At 41.3% G+C, this 18,188-nt stretch overlaps 1 protein-coding gene across 1 annotated transcript; it reads right to left on the reverse strand.

Annotated features, from left to right (window-relative positions):
• Window positions 1-3,093: 3,093 nt before the first annotated feature.
• On the reverse strand, window positions 3,094-4,212 carry LOC149446783 (carbohydrate sulfotransferase 4-like). The gene has a single exon (XM_089652698.1). It carries the CDS (start codon window positions 4,210-4,212, stop codon window positions 3,094-3,096), a length of 1,119 nt encoding a protein of 372 aa, XP_089508824.1.
• Window positions 4,213-18,188: the final 13,976 nt, after the last annotated feature.

The following is an 18,188-nucleotide window of genomic DNA, read 5'->3' on the forward strand; positions in this document are numbered from 1 at the left end:
CCAATATCTATGCAGCTACTCATGATATCAGGAATGAATCTCCTCCTTTGTGTTTCCACTTCGCAGTTCAGTAATCGCTGTGTTTTTAGTGACATGATTTGCACTTTTTGTTTTTGCCATCAGTTAAGGAGTTGGTGATGATGAGATTTCCGCACCCGTCCCCAGGTCAGCACACCTCCATTATGAAGCTTTCCAGGCTTCCTATTACGCTTATTTCCCTTTGTTGATAAGTTGTAATTCCTGACCTGCAATGTTTTAAATCAGTGACGCATAGAGAAAGAATCACAGTGCAACTCTAACTGAATTTTTTTTTTAACTATTCTCGACCTGTTTGCACCATAAGAAAAAAATTGTATTCCAGTCTCAAGGAACTCCTGGTAAATTAAATGAATTGGAGTTAATTGGGAAACAGCTCCTCATAGGGGTGGTCAGAATGGCATTCTTACAGACAACTAAAAAGGATCATTGGCATTGAACCTGGAACCATGCAGGGTGTAACGGAAGCGGAACCCGACCACTCTTGGGTATATTCCGTTATACCGCAGCTTCCCCTGTCCAAACACCATCCACGGACCACACCCTTGAAATCCCTCAGGAAAATAGACAGCACCCAGCTCTTCTTAAAACAGGAAGCCAACTCTACTCTTTTATTTTTACACAAAACAACATGTTTTATGCACAGGGCGGGGAACACAACCAGGGACAGGAAGCAAATCATCAGCCCGTCCCACCAGTGGGGAGGGCTACAGTATGGGCAGGAAACACATCATCACCCCTCCCCATCCAACCAAGACACATAACAATGGGATAGCACATGGCAAGGACAATAATCAGCCATGTGGCTGAGACAAAGGAATAACCACATGGCAGTACAATAGGCAACCACATGGCAGGGACAAAGGACAACACACCAATACACAATACTAGGACATTCACACCCTGTACCCCTAAACAGGCACAGGGTGGGATAAACACATGGTGCTGAAGAGCTCTGTGTATGGGTAAGTCTATCATAATGTACTAGTATGCAGTGTATACTAGTACATTATGACCTAAACCTACAGTGGGCCCATGATTTTGTTTTTTTTTTTCAGGCAGTTTACTACCGCTTTAATTGTTAGCTTTCATGAAAATAACATCCAGTAATTTATTAATTTCTAGAACTGTAGTTTTTCTAAATATAGTCAACTTTCTATCTATCTATCTATCTATCTATCTATCTATCTATCTATCTATCTATCCATCCATCCATCCATCCATCCATCCATCCATCCATCCATCCATCCATCCATCCATCCATCCATCCATCCATCCATCCATCCATCCATCCATCTATCTATCTATCTATCTATCTATCTATCTATCTATCTATCTATCTATCTATCTATCTATCTATCTATCTATCTGGTTTGTCTGTCTTTCTGTTATCATATTTGCCTTTACTTTATATCCCAGTAAACTTTCTTCACCCTCCAGCTTTTTATTTCTGGTTGTGTTTCTGGTAAAGAGGATCTCCCTAACTCCTCTTTTGGTGCTGGGGGGAGGTGGGGGGCAGAAAATTAAGAAAAATCTTCCTTAGTCTAGGTTCATACCTATGCAAGTTGCGTTTGATGCATTTCTGCATTGCGTCTTGCATTTTTGCACTTGCATTTTTGACGTGTTAGTGGTGTGTTTTGTGTTTTTTAATTTTTATTTTTTAATTGTTCTTGTTGCAAGGCAGATTTTAAACACAAAATACATAAAAAAAAGTGGCAAAAACGCAGCAAAAATGCAATACATGCTTTTCTGTAGCGTTCTCATTGAAGTCTATAGAACCAAAAACTCAACGTTTTGCGTTCAAAAAAGTTTCTGACTCTTTCCAAAAAACACACCGGGTGAAAACGCAGAGATGTGAACCTGTCCCATAGGAAATCATGTTAAATCATGCAAAACGCAAAACGCTGCAGAAATCGCCTAGGTGTGAACAGGTTAGGAGGAGCTTAGGTTAACCTCCTCGGCGGTATGATTCTTTCCGATTTTTTTGTGCTGAAAGCAGTACCATTTTTTTGCATGGAAATATGTTGTTTTTTATTGTAGGCTGTAATTTTTAGGAATAACTCACTGAAATCTGTACGAACAAGAGTCTAGTAAACATCCCGGGTATGATAAAACTTGAAACACAAAATCCTAAATTATAATTTAATAAATAATCATAAAAAATAATAATATAATAATAATAATAAATTTAATTCAATAATATAATCAAACCAAAAACACTGAAATTTGAAATACAGCGCCAAGTTCGCACATCGCTGAGCTCAGTCACAGAATCATTTTCAGTGTCTGATGAGGAATTTCCCCCACGAATCATTATCACTCAATTCTGCAAGTGGTTCTGATTTACTATCGCTGTTCTCTAGCCGGTCTAAAACCGCTTTTGACGTAAAGGGACGCTTTTTGGACGCCATGGACTTTTCTAAGTTTCCAGGCAGAAAGAACATTCAAAATGCAGGCAGGGCGCCGGACAAAGCAGTAGGGACAAAATATATGTGAAATGCATTGAAACAGCAATGACAGCAAAAATGACATTTTTAAAAAATTTCAAATTTCCCGCCGGTTCCAGCGCCCGTACGTCCCGACGTCACAGGGACCGGAACACGGAAGCCGGATGCCGGCATTGGCCGGAGGAGATGGCCGGGGACGCTGCACGGGACACATCGCGGGAGCGAAGGACAAGGTAAGTGCTGCAGGGACCCCCTGAGCAATGCCGCATGGTAAACCCGAGTGTAGATCGGGGTTACCGCTCTTGGTATAGAAATTTTACCCCGAGCTACACTCGGGAATACCGCTAAGGAGGTTAAGAGACAGAGACAACAGAAAAAAAAAATCTAAGGTTCCAAACTTTTTCCATTCTATCCAAATCTTAATATATATATACAGTACTGCAGTGTATATAAAAATAGTATAACAATATAACAGATAATAAAGATACAACTAAAAAAGTCACATTGTTCCTTTAATAGTTCACCTACATTCCTTTTGCTTCCGCTTTCCAAGTTGTAAAACTTTAACTTTTAAAAATGTTTTTGTTTTATACAGAGTTTTTGTAGCGCACTATAAAATAAGATTGACAGTCATGTTTTTTTGCTCCTTTACGGACTTTACTGGCAAATAACCAAAATTTTTCATGGCGTTTTTGCAAACCTGTTCAATCTCCTTCACTTTTCTGAAGTCCATCATCGTTCTCCACTTTTGTACAACTTTTGAGGATTGCCTTGAAAACGTCATGAACCCACTCTTCTGTCTATCCTCGGAGTGTGTAATGTTATAGATCCACAGCTGCATATTTTTGGACATTTTTAGACCAGCAAATTCAAAAATCTCTTTGACATTTATAATGGGCTCCAGTGCTATATCCTCATGACGTATCAGCATGTATCTCCCATTCAGTAAATGTTTGGCTGCCTTGGCCACTTTGTTAATGGCTACCTGAGCATTGCAGATCTTTGCCATGACCTGGTTAATAGTAATCTTGTTGTCTGGAGTCCCCCCCTTAAGTACAATTCGGTCCTCAATATTGAGACTAAAGGATTTCCTTGACAATGCAACAGCTCGAGGATCTCTTACAAGGTGCAGAATTCGTAGGTCAAGAGCAGGGTCTCGGAAAAGTGGAAGCAGGACAGACAAGTCAAGGATGCGAACTGTTTTCATTACTACATGACTGTATTTGGTACATGCCTCTGCCATATTATCCAAGGTCGTGTTTTTACAACGGTACAAGCATTTCTGACGATCAAAACCTTCAGATGGCATGTTACCAGGACAAGATGGGGGTGAGCACAAAGCACGGCTCTCTGCAAAGAAACCCATTTCAGAAATCTGCTGCCCACCTCTGGGAAGGTATTGCTTCAGTGAAGACACATCACAAGTAAAAAGTGACACGAATAGGTCCCTGACCAGGTAGTGAAGTAGCTCAGCACTCTCTCTCCTAAACCTCATCCACACGGAACGTCCAGGCTCAAAGAGGTAGAAGACATCTTGGTGGTGATTGAAGATTTGCCCAAGAAATGAAGAACCAGAACGCCAGGAAGATATGATAAGGAGGTGCACAGGTCTCTTCTGGTATTTATGGGAAGAGGAGATGTAGGAAAGATGGCTGAAATGGATAAACTGGTAAAGGAAGAAAAGTAAGAAGAACAAGAGGGAGAAGAAGAAAATGGCGCGAATGGTCATGGTCTAACTGAACCTAGGGGTGAGAAAAGAAAAAAAAAATATTATATAGAATAATAAAAAGTGAGAAGGTTTTGAAACTAAACAGCTGCAATGCATAGAGCAGTGGTCTCCAAACTGTGGCCTTGGGTTTGGATTTGGCCCTTTGCTTGCCTTTATCTGGTCCTGGGGGCACTATTCCTCCCTCTGACTTCAACGGTGGGGAATAATTCCTGCCACTTAAACCAATAACGGGGCACTATTCCTCCCACTAACACAACCCATGGGGCACTCTTCTTCCCACCGACACCAATGATGGAGCACTATTCCTCCCACTAACACAACCCATGGGGCACTCTTCTTCCTGCTGACACCAATGATGGGGCACTATTCCTCCCACCGACACCAATAATGGGGCACTATTCCTCCCACTAACACAACCCATGGGCCACTATTCTTCCCACCGACACCAATGATGGGGCACTATTCCTCCCACCGACACCGACAATGGGCATTATTCCTCTAATACCAAAGATACAGTTTACTTCCACTGAAGCCAAGACATTTTCTACTCCCACTGGCCACTGTTCGCCCCCCCACTCCAAAGTCTGAAGAAGAGTACACTGATCCTTTGCCTAGAAAGGTTGGAGACCCCGGCATAGAGGAAACCAGATACATATGTCCTTGAAAGTTCTCATTCTTCCAGGTCATTGTATAGCTAGTAGTAGTTACTCACATTCAACTGGACTTCTGTAAAGTTGGGCAGTTTCAGGAAGTTTTTATTTCAGTTCTAATGTGTATCAGAAGTACTAGTAGTTAAGACAGAATTGTGCGAGCATTAGCATGTTCATTAGCATGAACACGCATGTTTGAATGCACTTTGGCACTCGGTGGCCTGCTTAAAGCATTGCAAGACTAAGGATCATTGTTGAGTGATCGGCAGCTCCTGTGACCCATGACCAGACCCTGGTTGTTCCTGTACTATACCCATTTTTGCTTTCTGACTATGCCTGAACTCAATCCCTCCAGTACCTGACCACTGTCTTGCTTCTTGACCCTCCTGCTCATTTGCTGCCCTTGTGATGCTGACCCTGGTCTGGCTTCTGCTTACACACTCATCTTATGAATATGTGCTTCTTCTGCCCCTCACGTTCCTGCCTCCTGCTTCTAACAGCTTGGTGACGACATCTGGCACCAGTTCCTGTTCCTCAGCTTCTACGACCTACATTCCCAAGATCCAGGTCTTATGTTGGCCAGGACTTATTACAGGAGGTGTTAGGGAGAGCCCACTCATCAGTATGGCCTCTACCAGGTATGTGACAACAGGCGTGGGGGCATTCCAAGCCATCTATCACTCATTGTTAATGCTGTACTTCTCCCAGACTTTGTGGTGCTACAGCATAGGTAATAAGAAAAGGGAGGCGCCATAACCTTTCACACCTACCATCCTGTTCTTGGCCAATCTACATCTGTCTGGACACATTCCGCGGTGATAGACTATATTGATGGGTTACCTTTGTAGCTACAAATACCAGGGTATGTTCATGATGTTCATTAAAACTGAGGAAGCTTCTTGGATGGGCAACAAAATATCTTCAACACTAGGGAACATGACCAGGTGACTAAAATAATTATAAGTAAGCACACATCAAAAAATACAATACCCATTAAAGTCGTATCACAATCCTTCCCCTGAAGTACCAATATCATATATCAACTGACTTAAAATACACCCAAAGTCCAAATAAATGTCCCAAATCGTGAAAGATTGTCCAAATTACATCGAGATCTTGATAAATAGATACCCACTCGTACACAATGAAGATGAATCCCAGATGCTTTTCAAATACCTCAAAAAAAAGAAAAATCTGGACATAGTGTATTATCTTAGGTCTCAAAGACAGTGCCACACGTGCAACATGCAAATACTATAGTGCCACAGCAATCGTGTAAAACTACTCAATATACACCACTGCAAACCATATAGTAAAAGTGCATAATTACCCTAAATTCAATATAATCAACATGTAATCCAAAATTTTAGGCATGGAATATCCTCAGATTGTCATCCTCTTCTCCAGACACTTCCCTTAGACCTCACAAACAGACCAGGGATCAGCGTATGAATCAAATAACATACAAATTTTATCGTAGCCACTTACATTATAAACCAATAAAAACAGCTTCCTGGTCCTGACGATATGTATACAGCCATATTGTGGTATCAAACAGCTTCCTGATTATAAGTATATACTGCCACAGTACTTCCAAACACTGACACTTCAGCTCTAGAACGGTGCCAGGAGTATACTGAGAGTCCCAGGAATACAGACCACCATGTGCTCCAGAATCCAAAATGGCCACCGCGGTACTTCTGGGAATGTCAATACGTCACTATGTCACGTGCCCCAGATGCGTTTCATCACTTCCGGACTTTGTCTTTGTTTTTATCAGTTTATAATGTAAGTGAGTACCTAATGCTAATGCCAGCTGCTAACACCTATTCCCTATACCACCGGACAATGAAATATATAACACAATTGGATGAAGCCCTCATTGTGCTATTGTGCTATTGAGTCCATATTGCAAGGAGAGTGGTTTGAGAGAATAATTACCCATGAGGGGGACCCTGATAGAGTCGGTGGATCCAGTGAAGTGCACTCTAAAAAATAACTCAAGCGACCTGTTACCACCACTTAATTAAATGTGTATTTCCAAGATAAAAATCCTAATTTATTGGTTTAAATAAACTTTTTCATTTAAAAACCTACTTTCATGAGTTGTGTTGAAATGATAATGTTGGAAATTACATCAACTTAATATTGTGCGTCATGTACAGTTACATTTCTGCATTCATTGTTGTACAATGAAATTTAAGTTAAGGTACCTTAATAAATTTGACTTGGTAACTTAATTTTGCTCTACATTGAGAGCTGCATTGCAAGTCTCCACCCCCATTCACTTAACACAAATCAAGTCTCAGTTGTTTCAAAAACTGTTCCTTGAACTTGATGGACTGAAAGCCAGTGCTAAAGTAATGGGTCTCAAGTACTGTATTCTCTGAAGAACGTATGTGTTCCATAGCACAGTCATACTCGCAGGGTAATGCGGAAAGAATATAGCAAATTGTAAGAAAGCTCACAAAATATCAACTTTCAATATCCTCCAATAGCTTCACTATATTGCCACAATTTGTTGCACAATATAGCAAAGGTCTTGTAGAGAAACAGTTTCTGCACCAGACAGACAATATTAAAAAAATCTTAATGCAAAGTGCTTACTCATTCATCAGTACAACTTTAAGGATTTGATTTTGGTGTGAAAAAAATGAGTTTGAGTAATTTCACAAATTTCGGCACACACCTAATTAAATCATATAACAGCTTTATAGAATGTTTGGTTATATACTTCTAAGGCTTCATAGATTCCTTGAAGGTCTCTCTGGTGTTTTTTTTTTGTTCTTTTTTATGTAATGTCGCAACTGTGAGGTTGGTGGATAACAGAGTGGCTCCAAGATGTTAACACTTTTCTATGTTTCTTGGGGTTTTGTTTACATTTGTTCATTTTGTCCTTTTGCTTCTTTGACCCCATTTGGGGCAAAAAGAATTTCTAACAACATAGTTATGTGAACTGCTTCTGTTGGATTACTTACTAGTAATATTTCCATTATTTTCTTTTAAGGATAAGATTGTCCTTTGTTTTTCTTTCTGGCAATTGCCCATTCAGATATGCACATTATAGGTTTGTTACTGACGCTTGCCAATATATACTCAGGATAATGTTTTGGTATATAAAAATCTTTGTTCTTACTGAGTCCAATCTTATACAATATACAATCTATGTCTAAATTGACATCACACATAGGTATATATTTTTATTTGTAAGAGTCGGTATGTAATTTTGTATTTATGGTTGATGGATGCATGTATACATACTATGCCATCTGTTGTACTTTACTTTTCTGTAAACGTAATAAAAACATTGAAACATAAAGTGCTAGTTCATTTATATTTGTTTAATACTTTTGTTGGAATACACAACTATTGTGTGCAAAAAATGTCAATTGTTTAACAATTGGATTGTTGGGCCTTGGTTCACACAATGAAGTGCATGTGAATCACAAAGGAACTGCAACACATTCCTGTGCAATTCACATGTGGTTCAGTGTAACGCATTCATTTTGAATGAGCTCAAATCACACCACATCGCACCAAAGACATGCATGCACCAATTTTTGAACCACAGTGCAACCAGATTGCATGTTTTGTTTTGTACCATGCAATCTGGTGCCGGCAAATGCACTGTGTTTGCAACACTGACATCCACTGCAGACTGCAAGGGTAGTGCGATTTGAATGCGGTGCGCGAAATGCACACAGATTGCGGGGTTTCTGCAACACACTCTAGTGTAAGCCTAAACTGATTAATTCATTTTTGAAAGCTAGTATAAAAAAAACAAAGCTAAAAACTAATACAGAAAATCAATTTGGATCAACTTGATTTTTAACTGCTTTTTAACTTTAAAAAACTTGCTCATAATTGTAGCAATTAAGTCCACGTGACTTGAAGGTTTCTTATAAAAACTGGAAAAACTATTTGAATTAACTTAATATGTTTAAGTACTCAACTTAAAAACATGTGTTTATAATGCCAGTAATTAAGTTGGCGGTAAATAATAATGCATTCATTTCTATCAGAAAAGCTAATTACCTCAATGCAATGTAGTTTGTTGCTTCAACTTAATTTCACCAGACATTGTCATAACTTAAAAAGCTTGATGCAAACTGTTGCGTTCATTTTATTTGTTGAGCCAAAACATTATTTTTTAGAGTGTGATTGGAGCCAGGTTGAGATCTCTCCCAGGATTAATATACCAGAAAGCTTTGTGGCCATTAGGGGTTGAATGTAGGAGGTGAGGAGGCACTTTAGCCATTCCAGGGAGGTCACGATAGAGTGTCACCAGGAGCACCCATTCAGCATGGAATGAATTTGCTTAACCACTTCCTGTCCGGACACTTTTACCCCCTTCCTGACCAGGGCAATTTTCAGCTTTTAGCGCTATCACACTTTGAATGACAATTGCGCGGTCATGCAACACTGTACCCAAATGAATTTTTTACCATTTTTTTTAGATAGATAAAGCTTTATTTTGGTGGTATTTATTCACCACTGGGATTTGTATTTTTTTTGCTATGTAAATGAAATGTCCAAAAAATTTGAAAAAAAGTGTTTTTTTAATAAATTTTGCAAATAAATAACATTTCATCATAAATCTTGGCCAAAATTTATTCCGTTATCTTTTTAGTAAAAAAAAAAAAAATCCAAATTAGTTTATAAGCAAAAATTATAATTTTTAAACATTTTTTTTTATTTTTTTATATTATTATTTTTTATTTATTTATTTTTTTTTTACATACTGTCACCCTAGCAGTACAGTGTCACCATGGTGACACTGTACTACTTGTGAGGGGTGATAAAGATTTTTTTTTTTTTTTTTACACTGATTGCTTTTACACCCATATAGGATGTAAAAGCAATCATTTCTCTTTCTCTCTGTGTGCATTCCTGCACTCATTGAGAAGTACTGTGTGAGCTGTGATTGGTGACAGCTTGTCACATGGTACAAGGCTTTTGTGAATAGCCTTGTACCATGTGACCTCTGTGATCATTCACAGATTTCACACATAGTAAGCAATGATGTCAGAAGTGACATCTTGCTTACTACTTTGCATGTGATCACTGATTGGCCGACGATCGGTGTTTCACTGTGTCCGGAGGACACAGCGGGCACCGGATCGCGGTGCTGCGCGCCCCCAGGGAGCGCGCACAAGCAGGGTGCGGGGAGGCCGTTTATAGGCGGCCACCCGACCCTGCAGTGCCACCGTCTGGCCGTTTATATACAACGGCCGGTCTTGAAGTGGTTAAGCACTGTGTGTTGATTTGAGCACAAATGATTATTGCACCATCAGATTGTCACATCATTGTGGATTATTATTGTTTTATTTATTTATTTATATTTTGTATATACATTTTCTATATATATTCTATTCTATATATATATATATATATTGAGCACTTGTCACTTTGAATTGTTTGGAGTGATATCACTTATTATTTATCTGGTTAGCCACTGGGGGGGCAGACCAGGAGTTTGTTTTCTCACATGTATGTATTTATGATATATTTATTTATATATGTATTTGAGCACTTGTCACTTTGAATTGCCTTGAGTGATATTACTTATCATTTTTCACCTATCTGGTTTGCCATTGGGTGGCAGATCAGTAGCTCGTCCTTCACATTTATGATATTCCATTTATTTTGGTCATTATATATGAGCACTTAGTCACTTTGACATTATTAGTTTGGCCTTATATATTGTATTTTTATTATTATTTACTATTTTAATGGGTATTTTAGTGTAGATTTATTTTCATGCTGAGCGCTTCATCCAATTGTGTTATATATAGGGGGAACCAAATACTCAGCAACTCCTAAAGGGGTAGTGCTACACATGCAGTGGGGCTGTGCCTGCACTGCATGGGTTAACCGCTCCTTTTTGTCTAGGGGTGAGGAGATCAGAGATATTCTTACCTAATCCGCCAATTCTCCCAGCGCAAGACCAATCCTTGCCGCTCCTGCCCCTCCCTGCATGTCAGCGGTCTTGTGAATAGACTGTTCCTGATGTCATTATACCCATAGAACGGCTCCATACATGAAGATGGCAGGAACAGTCCAACACTGGACCTGGGGGAGCTCCATTTTTTACAAATTTTAAAGGATCGGGTAAGTATAACTTTTCGGGGGGGCCCCCAGGACAAAACGGGCAGTTAACCCATGCAGTGCGGGCACAACCTCACTGCATGGGACAAAAAAAAAAGACCCAGAGTTCTGCTTTAAGTATTTGGTGAATGATTTCACATTAATACGGAGAGAAAAATTAAATGGAAAAGACAGCAATAAGAAATCCGGACAAACATGAAAAATACAAACAATGAAGAGTGGGGAGGTTTCAGGATGTAGCTAATCACAGCTAATTAGAAGAGGAGGAAATTAGCGAAGGTCCAAGTGAAAATTAATAATTGGGAAAGTAAATATTTAAAGAGGAAATAAAGTAAAAACAATCTCATAAAACATACAAGATGACTGCCAGGTGTCAAGGAAAGTTGAAGAACAAAATGTTTTCCATAGTGCTGATGCACTTAAAACGTACAAAACACGACATTGTTTTTTTGCATCCGCCGTGAATTTCACAGTGCCAGCCTATCGCACACTAAGGAGTTTCAGAACGCGGGCAGAATTGCCACGATTTGAAAACACGTGAAAATGTGCATTCGCATGTTCAGGTGCCATTCATGTTAATGGAACCTAAGAATGTGGGGCGTTTTTGTCACAACCGCGGCACATTTTACCACGTGACAAACACGCTGCAATTACGCACACAAAATCGCGAGACACGTGACGCCCCGAAAAAAGACTTTTCGTTAAACCTTTTTTGGGTGTTTTGGGTCCCCTGATTTTGTTAGCGTGATGGCGGCTCTCTTTCTGATCGTGGTAAAAGCGTCCCGCGTTTTCGGGTACCATTGAAATGAGTGGCACCTGAACACACGAATGCACTTTTTCGCATTTTCACAGCATGTTTACAAATTGTGGTTGCATTGAATGGAGTCTCACTCCCCAAATATTCTACAGCACATATATATTATTAATTGTTTCCTGTCCGCCCTATAGCAGAAATACTGCTACAGGGTGGCATGGGTGTGCAAAATCACGTATATATGTGTGACTCCGCATTTCCGGGTAGGGGGCGCGCGAGTCCTACCCACGCCGCCATACGCGGTTGCGGATATCAATCACTGGGTCCCGGCTGGTGATTACTTGCCTGTGCCCGGTGATTGCCGAGCATCTCCAACGGGGGGGGGGGGGGGGGGAGAACTGTTTGTAAACAAAACAGTTCTCTCCCCTGTCAGCTCGTGCACACTGCTTTGTATGGCTCTGCATGGCACAGCCATACAAAAGAGTGTGCTTACAGTAAAACACATACAGCACACAGTTAACCCTTTGATCACTCCTCATGTTAACCCCTTCCTGCCCAGTGCCATTAGTACCGTGTCAGTGCTTTTTAATAGCACGGATCACTGTATTGGTGTCATTGGGGATGTCAGTGACACCAAGTCAGTTCCCCTCAGTGTCAGAATGCCCGTCACAGTCCCGCTATAAGTCGCTGAACGCCGCCATTACTAGTAAAAATAAAATTTAACAAAGGCATTGCAGCAGAATACATTTTGGCCTAAATTTATGACAAAATTAGATTTTTAAAATCTTTTTACTTGACATATTTTATAGGAAAAAGTCAAAGTATTGTTTTTTTCTCAAACTTGTAGGACTTTTTTTTTTATAGCGCAAAAAATAAAAAACGCACAGGCGATCAAATACCACCAAAAGAAATCTCTATTCTTGGGGGAAAAAAGGGTGTAAATTTTATTTGGGTGCAGCACTGCATGACCACGCAATTGTCAGTTAAAGTAACGCAGCGCCGTAACGCAAAAAACAGCCTGGTCAGGAAGGGGGGTAAATCCTCTGGAGGGCGAGGGGTTAAAACCTGCTGAGCTGCAGCACGTGGGTCTGAACAAGGTGGCGAATTAAAGCAGAAGCTCAAAGTAGGAGAAATACAAGATCTGTTTCAACTGCCAAAAGATTTGTATATCTGTCCATCCAGTCCTGAGATTTACACAGATCTGCCCACTGCACAACCCATTCTAGCAGACGAGGGAATTTCATCTATTTCTGCTGCAGTTTCACTTTCACTTAAGTCTTCTGCTCATCCCCCACCCTGTGACTAGGCAGGAAAAAGGGAAGCAATAGCTCCCGCGCTCCTATTCGCGTGCTCCGTGCACTGATGACACACCTGATTGCCTGCTTGCTTCTTCCTCCCCTTCTCTGAGCTTTGCTGTACAGGGACTAAAAAAGGCTGATGCCGGGTCCAATCCAGGTACTGCTTGAATTTAAAAACATATTTTAACCCCTTGACGCCGAGTGCACGCAAATATGCAGCATCTGGGCATCTGGGCCTTGACGCTGAGCGGCTGCATATTTGTGTGCCATTAGAAAATACATATGTGCTGAGAGCACACGCCCTGCGCTCTCCCAGCACATATGTCGGTGACTCATACAAAGGTCCCCATCTCCCCTTGCGATCAGGACCTTTTCCGGTCATGTGACCACCGTGACGGCAAATCACGGTGGTCACATGACCCTAAAACCCTGCCTGCCTCCCAGCTTCTGAAACTCTTAAAGGGCACCCTGCATGCTCCCAGCACATATGTCAGTGACTCACGGAAAGGTCCCGATCTCCCCTTGCGATAGGGACCTTTTCCGATCATGTGATGGCGAATCCTGGCGGTCACATGACCCTAAAACCCTGCCTGCCTCCCAGCTTCTGAAACTCTTAAAGGGCGCCCTGCACGCTTCCAGCACATATGTCTGTGACTCACGGAAAGGTCCTGATCTCCCCTTGCGATCGGGACCTTTTCCGATCATGTGACCGCCGTGACAGCGAATCACGGCTGTCACATGACCCTAAAACCCCACACGCCTCCCGGCTTCTGAAACTCTTAAAGGGCCGGGAGTCGAGGTTAAGGACCTAAAGTATATATTTTTTATTGCAGAAAAATAGGCCGTTCAGTATAAAAAGGAAAAAGAAATAGTGTTGGGCTCTATGTTGGGGTGGAACCTAAGTTCGACTCGAACATGGGTTCTTGTGTTCGCCCGCCGCACCCCACAATGCACTGCGCCCTGCGTGCATTGTGATTGGTCAAAGCAATGCACCTGACTTCTCCTTAACAACCAGCTATTCTTCACACAGAATTGTGGTCAGTCGATAAATTTATGACCAATTCGAATCTTAAAATTTGAAATTCGCTAGAAAACGAATAAACAAAATGAAACTAAGCAAATTTCGTTACTATTGTTATTTGGAAATTCGGATACATCTGAATCTCCGAATAACCAAAGATTCGTCCGAATTTAGATTTGAACTAAAACGAATTGCACGTGTCTACTGGAGTTGTCCCATCTCAACAGCTCACAGCAAGCAATGGCCTGCTAATAGCTGACTCTGGCTCATTGAACGAAAGTGCACTCTTGTGACCCAGAAGAGAAGCTTCTCTTTGAAATTTTGGATTAATGTCCAACTCTGGGCAAAAAATTACTCCCCTTCATACCACCATGTCCAACCCAACCTGCATGTTTTTTTTCTTACCTTGTAAAGCAAAGTATATACACCTAATCCACCGTCTTGGTCCCTCACCAATGACATTTCATGGACTGCTAATCCAGGTAACAAAATGAGATTAACAGCACTCCCTTTAAGAGACTGCTTCTAATCTCAGCTTGTTACCTGTATGAAAGACACCTGGTAGCCAGAATCCTGCTGAATGATAGGGGATCAAATACTTATTTCCCTCATGAACATGCAAATCAGTCATCATTTGTTAGACATGCATTTCTACTGAATTTTTTGTTGTTATTCTGTCTCTCGGTGTTAAAATACGCCGAACATTCGATTTTTAGACTGATCATTTCTTTGTGAGTCGGCAAACATTCAAAATCAACCGGGGATCAAATACTTATTTCCTTCACTGTATGCAGCCATGGATTAGCGCCAGGAAAAGAAAATTTTTTTTTAATTATATTTTTAATTTGGAGATATTTAAAACTTGGGTTTTAGGTAAAGTAAAGTTGCATGTTCACTTTAAACAATAGTGAAAAACAAAAAAATAAAGATACTATAAAAGTGAAAGTAAAGCAGCTAAGACAGGACAAGTGTTGTTTTATAAATCCCTTAAAAATACATCATCAAAGCAGGGGTGGACTGACAACTCATGGGGCCCCCGGGCAATAGGGGATCATGGGGCCCCTGTGTCCTTGCCCAAACTCAAAAAAGCCTATAAAAAAGGTACCAGGGGCATCTCATGGGGCCCCCTACTGACCCCGGGCCCTCAGGCAGTGCCCGAGTTTCCAAATGGTCAGTCCGCCCCTGCATCAAAGTAACTCGAATACAGAATAAATTAATGCATGCTAAATTTTCAGATTTTCATCATAAATGGCTCCTTGGATGACGCACACCCTACTTGAGGACTTAGACTTTGAATTCCTATCCATTTACAGTAAATAATCCACCATCATAATCCATACTTATTCCAGGTCTCACACTGTCTTGAACCCAAACACTGTATATTGGGAATCCTAGATGACTTCCAACTCTCTGTCTACACTAGGGAAGCAGTGGCTAGGGCATTTCAGGCACACGGGGTTCTCTTAAGGCAGAGTTCTCCAAACATTCAAACAAATGGCCAGTTTGCTGACCTTCAGACTTTAAGGGGGAAGGATTGTGGACAGTGGGGGTAGAAAATGTTGTGGGCCCAGCATCACTGAGAATACACATTACCTCAGGGTTGGCAGTCAGTTACATAGCGCCTGTGGTTAGTAGCTTGAGGAACAGTGGCCCATTAGTGGTATTACTGGAAGGAACACTACCCCATCATTGGTATCAGTGGAAGAATAGTGCCCTATCGGAGTCAGTAGGAGGAATAGTGTCCCATCATTGGTGTCAGTGGAAGGAATAGTGCCCCATCATTGGTGTCAGTAGGAGGAATAGTACCCCATCATTGGTATCAGTGGAAGAATAGTGCCCTATCGGAGTCAGTAGGAGGAATAGTGTCCCATCATTGGTGTCAGTGGAAGGAATAGTGCCCCATCATTGGTGTCAGTGGGAGGAATAGTGCCCCATCATTGGTATCAGTGGAAGAATAGTGCCCTATCGGAGTCAGTAGGAGGAATAGTGTCCCATCATTGGTGTCAGTGGAAGGAATAGTGCACCATCATTGGTGTCAGTGGGAGGAATAGTGTCCCATCATTGGTATCAGTGGAAGAATAGTGCCCTATCGGAGTCAGTAGGAGGAATAGTGTCCCATCATTGGTGTCAGTGGAAGGAATAGTGCCCCATCATTGGTGTCAGTGGGAGAAATAGTGCCCCATCATTGGTATCAGTGGAAGAATAGTGCCCTATCGGAGTCAGTAGGAGGAATAGTGTCCCATCATTGGTGTCAGTGGAAGGAATAGTGCCCCATCATTGGTGTCAGTGGGAGGAATAGTGCCCCATCATTGGTATCAGTGGAAGAATAGTGCCCTATCGGAGTCAGTAGGAGGAATAGTGTCCCATCATTGGTGTCAGTGGAAGGAATAGTGCCCCATCATTGGTGTCAGTGGGAGGAATAGTGCCCCATCATTGGTATCAGTGGGAGGAATAGTGTCCCATCATTGGTGTCAGTGGAAGGAATAGTGCCCCATCATTGGTGTCAGTGGAAGGAATAGTGCCCCATCATTGGTATCAGAGGGAGGAATAGTGCCCCATCATTGGTGTCAGTGGGAGGAATAGTGCCCCATCATTGGTGTCAGTGGGAGGAATAGTGCCCCATCATTGGTGTCAGTGGAAGGAATAGTGCCCCATCATTGGTGTCAGTTGGAGGAATAGTGCCCCATCATTGGTATCAGTGGGAGGAATAGTGCCCATCATTGGTGTCAGTGGGAGGAATAGTGCCCCATCATTGGTGTCAGTGGAAGGAATAGTGCCCCATCATTGGTGTCAGTGGAGGGAATAGTGCCCCATCATTGGTATCAGTGGGAGGAATAGTGCCCATCATTGGTGTCAGTGAGAGGAATAGTGCCCCATCATTGGTGTCAGTGGAAGGAATAGTGCCCCATCATTGGTGTCAGTGGAAGGAATAGTGTCCCATCATTGGTGTCAGTGGAGGGAATAGTGCCCTATCATTGGTATCATTGGGAGGAATAGTGCCCCATCATTGGTGTCAGTGGAAGGAATAGTGCCCCATCATTGGTGTCAGTGGAAGGAATAGTGCCCCATCATTGGTGTCAGTGGAGGGAATAGTGCCCCATCATTGGTGTCAGTGGGAGGAATAGTGCCCCATCATTGGTGTCAGTGGAAGGAATAGTGCCCCATCATTGGTGTCAGTGGAGGGAATAGTGCCCCATCATTGGTGTCAGTGGAGGGAATAGTGCCCCATCATTGGTGTCAGTGGGAGGAATAGTGCCCTATCGTTGGAGTCAGTAGGAGGAATCGTGCCCCATGGGTTGTGTTACAGGGAGGAATAGTGCCCCATTATTGGTTTAAGTGGCAGGAATTATTCCCCACCACTGAAGTCAGAGGGAGGAATAGTGCCCCCAGGACCGGGTAAAGGCCAGCAAAGGACCGCACATGGACATGGGCCCACAATTTTCATTTTTGTATTTTTGGTGTAATATGACATGCTTGGATTTACTGATGGGTTTTATTCTGTATATGATCGGGTTGAATATTTTATTTGCTTTGTTTATGCTGGAAATATTGGAAATATACTTTCAATAAAATATTCTTGATTAAAAAAAAAAAAACCTTATCAATGGAGATGTTAAAATATGTTGGCCTTTTTATAGAAGCAATGGACAGTAAATGGCCCCCGAGGGTTGTTTTTGTGTTTTTTTTATGTGTAATTTTTTTTCCCAGACAGAAAAGAAAAAGATGAAAAAAGTTCTATAAACAACACCTACAGCAGCAGAAACAATTTGTCTTCTGTCGCTTTATACTTTTTAGAACTTTTTGTACCTTTTTTTGTTTTTCTGTGAAAAAATAAGCCATATACAATGCAAAAAATATGGAATAAACCAAAGCAGCAGGTTTAAAAAAAATCTGCGAGATCTATTTTGCCAAAATCACTTCACTTATCCTTTTACCACATAATTTCCCCACTTTCTCTACCCTGTGCTGGTTAAACCCACCTCAATGACCCAATTTATTTTTTTATTCCTCTCTTTTCTTTCTTTTCTCTACAACCGTCATTTCCTCTCTCATCGTCATCCTTCTCAGAATGTTTTTTTAATTGTATTATTCATTTTATTTTTTAAAATTTATGCTATCATTTGTTTATTTTATTGTAATACTTA

The sequence above is a fragment of the Staurois parvus genome, unplaced genomic scaffold, assembly GCF_062004578.1.
Source record: "Staurois parvus isolate SC_StPar_1 unplaced genomic scaffold, SC_StPar_1.0 ptg000690l, whole genome shotgun sequence".
In the NCBI taxonomy this organism is placed as follows: Eukaryota; Metazoa; Chordata; class Amphibia; order Anura; family Ranidae; genus Staurois; species Staurois parvus.